Source organism: Chinchilla lanigera, unplaced genomic scaffold, assembly GCF_000276665.1.
Source record: "Chinchilla lanigera isolate Chin_1 unplaced genomic scaffold, ChiLan1.0 scaffold00113, whole genome shotgun sequence".
NCBI lineage: Eukaryota > Metazoa > Chordata > Mammalia > Rodentia > Chinchillidae > Chinchilla > Chinchilla lanigera.
In genome coordinates, this window is record NW_004955514.1 from 2,800,758 (window position 1) to 2,808,552 (window position 7,795).

Consider the following 7,795-nt stretch of genomic DNA (forward strand, 5'->3'; position numbering starts at 1 on the left):
GTGCCGCAGCGCCGCGAGCGCCCCGGCTCGGATCCGTCGCCGCGATGAGCGCAGGTGAGAGCTGGGGACTGGAGGCCGGCGCGTCCCCGCCGCGTGCCTGCGCCGCCAGGGCTGGGTGGCATTCGGAGGCTGCACCTGCTGCAAGAGCAAAATCGCCCGGAGGCGCCACCAACTTTTGCACCTGGGGTTTGTAGCCCGTGGGGGTCGGCGCGTAGGCCGGGTCCCTGTGCCCGGGGCACATCGCTGGGAGGCACGCGCAGGGGTCGTTGGCCACAGCGCCGGCCAGGTGGCTGCGCGGGGCTGGCGTGCAGGCGCCCCTCCTTTGCATTTCAGGGGAGCCCGAGGTTGCTCCAGGTTCCACAAGGCCAGAGGGCCCTGGGGAGGGGCCCTGGGGCCCCCGCAGTCCTGGCCAGGAGAGAGATGCGATGGCCGGTCTGGCTCTGCAGCAGGGGCGCCGCCCTGGCGCGGTTCCTCCGGTGCCCGGGTGTGGGGGCGTCAGGCCACTGGCAGTGTTTGGGTCGCCGCCGCAGATCTGAGGCCCGGGAGCCCGTGTGCGTATGGGACCTAGCTCAATCTGCCTGCGCGCGTCCCTCTCAGCCCTGGCCCTTGAGAGTCCCGCCCGGCCTCTCCCGCCGCACCCACCCAACGGGATCTGACAGCCTCTGCGGAGCCGGAAAATCCAGCCGCGAACCAGCCGCCCCTTGTGCAGTTGGGGAAACTGGGAGCTAGAGGTCTTGGCATAGGGTGGGCATCTAGACCCCTGCCGGAGATGCACCCTTCCCAGAGCCTTCTGGGGCCTGCATCGGCCAGGGCTGGTCCCCGCATTCCCCAGCGGGGAGGAGCCTCACTGTTTTTCAGGGTGCGACTAGAGACTAGAAGCTCACGCAGCTGGAGTCCCTGGGGCTCACGTGGCAGGGTGGGGATTTGACCCCCGGGTGCCCCTGTGTGCTTCCCTCCAAACCTGCCTCTCTGCTGACTGCAATATGGCCCTTGGCCATGGCCTAGGGCCCAGCAGGGACAGTGCTTCCCCAAGGGAAAGGGTCAGACAGGGGGAACGGGTGGAGGTAACAGCTCACTGTGGGCTCCCGGCCTGGAGGAAGCAGTGAGGGGCGTGTTCCCAGGGGCCCCCTCCCAGGGGAGCATGTCCCCTCCCCCACTGCCCAGGAAGGAGCAACTGCTGCAGTGGGCGTCTGGGGAGAGTGGCTGAGAGCAAGTGGAAGGTGCTTGGAGGCGGGATCCTTTGGAAGACGATTTCTGAGACGGCGGGCCTCTTGTCTAGGGGGGTAAGGGAGGAGAGCACCCCGAGACTTGGCAGGACCTCCAGGTGTTTACCTAGTGGCAGGTAGGGATAATGGCTGGGTGCACACCCGTAATTTCATGCTCTCTGTGGCTATAATTGGTACCTCTGGTCCCTCCTGTAATCAGGAGCCGAAGCAGGAGCATGGCTCCCCCTTCCCCATGCATTTGTGGTTGTTGTCCTGGGGCAGGGCAGCCGGGAATGTGGGGGGCACGGGGCTGGGGTCTGAGCCATGGCGTGCATCTAGTGGTCTTGGCACGGGGGCACCTTCCTGAGCTTGGCTTCCTGACCTGGAAATGCGGTAGCACTGGCGGCCTGGAGGGGACAAGGTACAAGGTGAGAACGTTGCAGGTAGCAGGCCCTCAGGGGTCAGGGTGGTCCTCACTGGGAAGCCAAGCCCCCCGGCCCTCCTGGGCTGCCTGTGTTCCCTGTGTACCTGTTGCTCATCCGGCCCGCAGCGTGGTTTTCATCGAAGTGGGGTGAGCAGAACCAGTGGTCCCTGTACCTGGCAGAGGTGCGTGAGTGTCTAGCAGGTAAGGAGCTCCCAGCATCCGCAAGGGGAAGGAGGGCAGGTGTCCCTGAGGCCCTCCCTGTGGCAGTGTGGCATCATTCCAGAGCTTGGCGCCAGGTGGCATGGCTGGGCATCAGCTGGTCCAGTATCCAGCTGCCCAGATGCACAGGATGATTAGAGCACAGCCCTCCTACCCCTCTGTGCCACAGAGCCGTGGCTTCATCTTGGGGTTGGCACAAGTGTGACGCTGAGGCCCTGCAGTGGCCTCGCCCCCTCTGGCTGCCTGTTGATTCCGGGTGGTCAGGGGAATTGTTTCCCTAGTACTATGACAGCTAGGAGGAGACGGTGCTCTTAGTTAGCAAGCGTGGATCCAAATCCAGCACACTAGCTGTGGGGCTCCCTGTGCCTCAGTTTCCCCAGTGGCATGGAAAACTGCCCTGAGCTCTGTGGGCAGTGCCAGCCCCCACACAGCAAGCCTGGTCTTGATGGTGAGCGTGGTGGCAGCCACAGCCCACGTGGTCACAATGGGCCGGGTGGGGCAGGAAGCAGGTCCCTGCCGGAAGCTGTAGGGGAATGAGGGAGTCAAAGTATCAGCTCTGCCACCCATGGATACTGGATCCCTGAGCGAGGCGCAGGCTTCCCCTGAGCCTGGGTGTCCCCCCCGGGCAGCTGCAGGCTTGGCAGGTAGGAGTCGGCTGGCAAAGGTTCCTGGGGGGTTGTTGATCTGCTCCTGGAGCATAGTGCCACTAACCAGGCAACTTAGACAGGAGAAAGTTATTTTCCAACCATGTTGGAGTTTAGAAGACCCAGCAAGGTATGGGCAGGGTCTACTCCTCCCTGCTAGGCTTTTGGACGGCACTTTCTCCGTGTCCCCCTGCGGCCGTCCCTCTGTGTGGCTATGTCCCTCTTCCTCCAAAGACACCAATGAGACTGATTGGGACCCACCCTGGGGAACTGTATGTCACCTTAGCAGTTTCTGTAAAGGTCCTGTCTCCAAATACAGTGTTGGGGTTAGGACTGCAACTTGTAAAATTTGGGGGTAAACCATTCAGCCCATAGCCAGGGTCCAGGGCTACTGCAAAAGAAGCTGGAGGGGACCTGGAAGCCCAGAGAGGAAACTGAGGCTGCAGAAGGAGAAAGTGTGACCTATCCAGAACTTGAGCCCTGTCCTCTGACCCTGGGTGCTGTGGCCCCCAGTGTTAGGGACAGAGACCCAAGCTTCCCCTGACCCAGGGGTGGCCGGTGGTGTGGCCACGAAGATGTTCCCCTTGGCCTTCCTGGCAAGAGCAGAGTTAAGAGTCCCCTGAGTGTGGAGAGAGTGATGGATGTGAGTGAGTCCTTCATTCATTCATTCTACAAACTTTTAGTATGTGCCTACCGTGTGCCTGCGCTGCTCCAGGCCCTGGGGTTTAGCAACAGACAAGAGCAAACAAAAATCTGTGTTCTCCTGAAACATACATTCAAGCGGGGCTGGGGCAGGAGGCATTTTATAGCGAATGATGTATATGACGAGTGTTGTTAATGTTGGCGGATAATGTCCAAGAAAACCAGATTGATTTAGAGACAGCTGAAGACCAAATAGCTTATCATGTTTGATCTCGACTCTACAAAAACAACCCAGGAGGAAAGGACATGGCGTGTTCCCAGTGGCCGTGGCGGGAGGAAGAGTGAGGCCGTCAGGCCCTGCCCAGGTGTCCCTCCGTGGGTATGGTGGGCTGCGCAAGTAAAGGGAGGAGAAAGTGCTGCTCCCAGCTCCAGGGAGGGCGGCCCTGGGTAGAAGCCCATGGCCCGGCGAGCTCCTATGAGTCCCTCCGGCAGGGGCCCGGTCCTCTGCATGCAGTGGAGGTGGCGTCTCCCCAGCCGCAGCTCGGCAGAGCTAAGCATGTTCCCTGCGTGGCCCTGTTCTTCATGAGGTGCACAGAGACAAATCCCCGTGGTCCTAAAATTCATCAGGAATCACACCTGGACAGGCCCTGGTGGCCCCTGGACTGGCCACCGAGCCCTTGTACCTGTACTCCACAGCATTCAGGGTAACCTCCTAACCGGCCCGAGACCCTCTGACTGAGTCTTTGCAGTTCCGTCCGTGAGGTACCTGGGTGCTTTCTAGAATCAGGTTTCGAGTTTGATGAGCTCTGGGCTCTTGGCGCTGTGATGCAGGAGAGCCCCGGGTAGGGTGGGGAGGGCGCAGCCTACGCAGGGGTCTGTCCTGTCACTGGCCCTTTAAACAGGCCCTGTCCCCAGGGCCTACGTGGGCTGCGGTCGCTGACGCCGACAGCTGCTGGGACTCTGGGCTGCTGGCCTGATGCCCACCCAGGCCTGGCGCCCATGAGCCTGTCCCTGCAGAGTCACCTCAGGGCCCTTTCTTGCTCTCTGTACCTGTGCCTGGCTTCTGGAGGACTTGTGTGCCATTCCTGGAGTTGGGGCCCCGGGCTCTCATCTGACTCTACCATGCAGTCTTATAGGTTGCTCCTTGAGTCCTCCAGCTTCCGCTGCCATCTCCCCAGGCTCTTGGGGGAGCAAGGGTGCCAGGTGCTCAGCACCCGCTGCCCGGCACGTAGCAGAGGCTGGAAATGCAGTTAAAATAGCAGCAGCGGGAAGATGCGGGGATGTTCAGCGGAAGTGGGGGGTGTTTGATGATGGCCCTGTGGGTCCCCAGGGGCTGAGGCCCAGGGTGATGTCGGCCAGGGCCTGGCCCTGCGCTGCCCAGGTCTGGTGCCCGGGCCCAGCAACCTGAGCACGGTATCTTGGTTTACTCAAGGAATTTTTCCACTGCCACACGGCTCAGGCATCTAGGATGTCGGGCCGCACTGGACAGGACGGGCTCACATGTCACAGCGGCCGAGGCCTGCCAGTGCTTCCCTGGCCCCGGGCCTTCCCTCATACCTGTTCTCTCCCAGAATCCGAATGACACCGCTAGGGTGCTGGTGGTGAACCCACTTAAAGATGCCTGACAGGGAGGTCCCATTGGTTGCCTGCTGTCACAAGGCTTGTGGCCGTGGCAGGGCTGGGATTGGAACGCCAGTGGCCTGGCTCAGCCCCAGGCATGTGCCTCCTGCCTGATCAGCCCTGTCCCCTGCACCTGCCCCCGCCTCCTGTGCCCATTAGCCCGCAGGTGGCACGGGGACTTTATCTCCATAGTCTTGGCTTGGTGGGGCATTGCAATGTTGCTTCCTGGTGGGGTTTCATGCTGTCCTCTCCCCCGAACCCCAAAGCATAGTCCTGTTTTCTAGGGGACAGGACTGGTCCCCATCTCCTGCCTTCTATCTCCTCTGCCCTCTTCGGATCCCACCTGGGGTACTGCTGGGCCGCAGCCTCAGTGCAGACAGGAATGATTCTCCCCGGATGGAGCCGATCTGTCCCCCGCAACCTTGACCCTTGGGCCCCTGCTACCCGTGCTCCACCCGAGTCCTAGGCCCTTCTGAAGTCACAGCACCTCTCTTCGGGCGCACACAACCCCCCTGAGATGCACAGCCACCTCCCATGTGTGGAAGATGCCGAAGTCACCAAGTTGTCTCAGTTACCTCCCTGGGAGGGCACAACCCAGGTGGCAGGCAACCAGCGGTACCAGAACCAGGCAGGAGACAGAAAGAGGCCGAGACCAACAAGAGTCCCTTCTGCCTGGGATCAGGGAGGGCTTCCTGGAGGAGGTGGCGGTGGGTTAAGTCCCTCCAGCTCTAACGCCAGCCTGTTTCCAGCTGCGTAGAAGTGGGGAGCCCTGGAGCCTGCTTTGTGGTCAGCCCTCTGCCCCCCTTGGAACCCTGGGCCTGGCTTGACAGAGCCACCCATCCCCCTCTACACCCTCCAGTCCCCCACCTCTGCAGGGCAGCAAGAGGCCGGGTAGAGCAGCCCAAGTAGATAGGAGACCCAGGGAGGGCAGCGTGTGAGGGCAGGGGGACAAGATGGTGGCCTCGGGGCTGCTTGCAAGGGAGGGTGTGTTGAGCAGGCTGGACTTTGGGTGAGGGCCAGGCAGAGGTGGGTGTGCTGGAGAGGTGCTGGGCCCTTCAGCCTGGTGCCAGTCACCTGGGGGCATTACTTGGGCACCTGCACCCTGGGCACAGGGCAGATCCTGTCTCCCTCCCCTCTGGTGGCTGGGGAAGGGTGTGGTGGCTTTTTCTTCTGACGTGCTTTGGCCTCTTCACCGGGACTACCCAGCACCTACAACTAAAGGAGGAGAGGTTGAGCTGGGTGCATGGGTTCGAAGTTTCAGTCCATAGTTGGCGGGATGTGCTCACTTCGGCAGCACATATACATAGTTGGCAGGATGCAGGGCACAGGGGCCTGGCAGAGGAGAGCTGCTCACGGCATGAGTGACAGGAAGCCAAGAGAAGGGAGGAGCCGGGAGGGGGATGAACCCTTCCAGGCCCCGCCCCAGAGCTGCCTGTTCCCACCAGCCACCCCCCACCACCCTGTCTTCCGCGTCCTCCTGGCACATTTAGCTATGAGCTTGTCAGAGGACTAATCCACCAATGTGTGATCCAATCACCTTTCAGAAACTCTGCCTATGATGGTGTGAGGCTTGGGGGGGCACCTAAGTACAAACCATACAGCTGGGCCACCCAACAACCCAGGATGGCCCCATCTCCATGTCCTTACTCCGTCTCCCAGCCAGCACCCTCCCCTTGCTGCTTAAGGTTGGACTCCCAGGTCCCAGGGTCTGCTGAGGGCAGCTGGCACCAACACTTCTGGAGCCTCCTGCGCCCGGGCCAGCCGTTTCCTCCCTGCCTGTGGCTCCTCGGTGCTGGCTGAGGATGACGCGAGGCTTCGCAAAGGACAGAAATTTTACTCTTAACTCGGCTAAATTTAAACACTCCAGATCCCGTGAGCTCCACGCCACCAAGATCTGCTGATAGGAGCCTTGGTTTGTGCGCTCTTTCGGGGAGCGGGGGTGGGGCGCGCACAGCCTTGCACACTGCCCGCCTGCAGGTGGGGTGCTGCTGCTGCTGCTGCTTCTGGGGATCTCTTCTGCCGAAAGGCCCGGGACACGGCTACTGACTTGTACTCAAAGGCTTTGGTGGCTGGAGTCTCAGAAATGGTCGGCCAGAGGACGCTGGCTGACCCAGTCACTATCCACCCGAGCAGTAGCTTTGCAGCTTCTAGGGCCTCGGACCTGAAGTTACCGATGACCCCAAAGGGCCTGTGTCTGCCTGGATTCTATGGGTTGATATTTACTGCATTAGAAAGTAGAATAAATTGGTTGTGTGTGTGTGTGTGTGTGTGTGTGTGTGGTACTGGGGATTGAACCCAAGGCCTTTGCACTGACCTGTATCCCCAGCCCTTTAAAAAAATTTTTATTTATTTTTATATTTTATTTATTTTTGTTTGTTTATTTTTTTTTGAGACAGAGTCTCACTATGTAGTGCAGGATGGCCTTGAACTTGCTTACCTAGTCCAGACTCACAGCGATCCTCCTGCCTCAGCCTCCCGAGTGCTGGAGTTACAGTTGTGCACCACCATGCTCAGTTTATTCATTTATTTATTTATTTATTTATTTATTTATTTTTATTTTGTCTTTTTGAGACAGGGTCTTATTATGCAGTTTAGGCTGGCCTTGAGCTCACTTTGTAGCCCAGGCTGGTCTCGAACTCACAACCATCCTCCTGTCTCAGCCTCCCGAGTGCTGGGATTACAGGCGTGCGCCACCACGCCCGGCTCCAGTTTATTTTTTATTTTGAGACAAGGTCTAGCTAAGTTGCCTAGGCTGGGTTTGAACTTGCAGTCTTCCTGTCTTGGCCTCCCAGAGTGCTGGGATGATAAGTGTGCACCACATCTGGCTAAAAGAGAATTTTTACAAAAAGTGTTGTATTAAAAGAGTCATAAACCCTTTGCATGTTGACCTAAGAGCATGATTAGTGGCATCACTTTGCAGTTTTGCAAATCTGGTTGATATCTGGATTGACACACAGTGGCTGGACTCTGATACCTGGATCTGCATCCAAAAAACTGTGAGGTGGCAGGTCACACAGCTGTTGCAAACCACCCCCCACCCC

General features: G+C 59.4%; 1 protein-coding gene and 1 long non-coding RNA gene across 17 annotated transcripts in view; one reads left to right on the plus strand and one right to left on the minus strand.

Annotated features, from left to right (window-relative positions):
* Nucleotides 1-7,795, plus strand: part of Ablim2 (actin binding LIM protein family, member 2) — a 120,169-nt gene continuing 112,374 nt past the window's right edge. For 11 of the 16 annotated variants that reach the window (XM_013506772.1, XM_013506776.1, XM_013506774.1 and 8 more), the window contains exon 1: nt 2,383-2,492. In XM_013506772.1, coding sequence (XP_013362226.1) covers nt 2,414-2,492 — 79 coding nt within the window. In that variant the 5' untranslated portion in view covers nt 2,383-2,413. Of the gene's footprint in view, nt 55-2,382; nt 2,493-7,795 lie in introns of those variants that run through there. The other 5 variants (XM_005408785.2, XM_005408786.2, XM_005408784.2 and 2 more) reach the window with 4 other exon arrangements.
* LOC102013201 lies at nt 1,374-2,281 on the minus strand. The gene is made up of 2 exons (XR_264503.1): nt 1,734-2,281; nt 1,374-1,612 (listed from the first exon to the last, which is right to left on the minus strand). It is a non-coding gene; the product is annotated as an uncharacterized LOC102013201 (long non-coding RNA).